The sequence below is a fragment of the Orycteropus afer genome, unplaced genomic scaffold (assembly GCF_000298275.1).
Source record: "Orycteropus afer afer isolate SDZICR_OR568_19922 unplaced genomic scaffold, OryAfe1.0 scaffold00013, whole genome shotgun sequence".
Taxonomy (NCBI): Eukaryota; Metazoa; Chordata; class Mammalia; order Tubulidentata; family Orycteropodidae; genus Orycteropus; species Orycteropus afer.
This window is the reverse complement of record NW_006921600.1, coordinates 22,482,017-22,483,599: the sequence shown is the minus strand read 5'-3', so window position 1 is coordinate 22,483,599 and position 1,583 is coordinate 22,482,017. Positions and strand designations below refer to the sequence as shown.

Here is a 1,583-nt window from a genome sequence, read left to right as displayed (position 1 = left end):
CATACCCACACTTTGAATAGTCAGTCCACCACACTCTTTCTGGGCACAGGAGGCCTAAGTTCATAGGGCAGATAACAGGGCTAGGTTTATATGTGGCCGGAAGCAGTTGTCTCCTATCCAGTGCTTTGAGGTTGGTCCACTTCTAGAAGGGTATGCTTTGGGGGCAGTGATATTCTTCTGTCTGTTCAACCAAAAAAACAACAACAAAAAAAAAGAAAGATGAAACTAAAAACCAGAGCCCACTCACAAAAGATTTCTCATTAGGGTCAAGACTGAGGTTGCTAAAGCTAAACCAAATGTCCCCAGATCCCAGACAGAACACCCCTAGCCAATCCACCTGGAGGCACCCACCATGAAATTGCACTTGGTGATTGTCTCTAAAATCTACTTGCACTGTTTATCTCAGTCCATCTGTCCTTCCTGAATTCTTGCTATACAAACTTGGCTCAATGTATAAAAATTCCCATTGAAAATAATGAGAATTCAGTATCAAAGTGAAGTCCTAGAAAGAGGTGGGAGTGTGGAGTTGGGGAGGGGAATGGGAACAAAAGAACAATTTAAAATAGAAAGTGCAGAGGGGTGGGAGAAGATTGAGTGACCAAACTAGTCCCCAACATCCGTGTCTCGGTCCCCAATGAGCCAGAGAATATGGAAGCTGAGTGCTAGGAGCCCAGTGCCAAGCAGGTCCCCCAGAGCTGTCAAGTACGGGATGGAGAAGTTGTCTGGGTCCAGGCCCCGGGCCCACATCCAGTGCACCATCCAGTCTGCGATATAAAGAAGAATCAGCACCTGCAGAGATAAAAAGGCCCAGCCTTTAGCCAACCCCTCTCTCCAGGGGGAGCCAGAGGCCATGTGATCATACCCATTCATTACATCACAAGGTTTGGCTATCCACAATCCTTAGTCTGGGAGAGCTCATTTTTCTCCCTCAGCTCCTTGCTATCTTCCTCTATCCCACAATTAACAACTGAAGCAGACAGCATGTAAAATAACAGCTCTTTAAAAGGAAGATGCTGGTACTGCCTGGGGACACCCACATCGGTGTTATGTTTTGCTCCAAAATTTACCAAGATAGCCCACTGTCACAGAGTAGATTCCGACTCACGGTGACCCCATGTGCTACCGAGCAGAATTGCTATTCCACTGGGTTTTCTTGGCTGTAATCTTTCGGGAAGCAGATTATCAGGGCTTTCTCCCTCAGTGCCTCTGGGTGTGTTCAAACCACCAACCTTTAGGTCAGCAGCTGGGCGCTTAACCATTTGCACCCACCACTCAGGGACCAAACAAGGGCTTCCTAAACTAAATCCTACTCATTGTAAGACCTCAGCCCTCTTGCCTCTAATTCTGGGTCAACCCATTTCTGGGTCACTCCGATTCCTGCCATGTTGTCCTCTCCAGGAGCCTGGCTAGGGATTGAGCATTGGAGTTAGTTTCCATCTGGGATTTCTTTTCTGAGCAGACTGGAATAAGGACAGTGTTTGAGGTGGGTGTCAGCACAGTGTCTGAGGAACTGGTTTCCTCCTGTCCCTTCCCACTCTGTTGTTGTGGGCTCAAAGAATGCAATCTTTTTTTTTTTTTTTTTT

At 47.0% G+C, this 1,583-nt stretch overlaps 1 protein-coding gene across 1 annotated transcript in view; it reads right to left on the bottom strand.

Annotated features, from left to right (window-relative positions):
- Positions 1-603: 603 nt before the first annotated feature.
- The window catches only part of SLC41A1 (solute carrier family 41 member 1), a 22,044-nt gene continuing 21,064 nt past the window's right edge, over positions 604-1,583 (bottom strand). The window contains exon 10 of the mRNA XM_007953353.2: positions 604-789. Coding sequence (XP_007951544.1) covers positions 604-789 — 186 coding nt within the window. The remainder of the gene's footprint in view (positions 790-1,583) is intronic.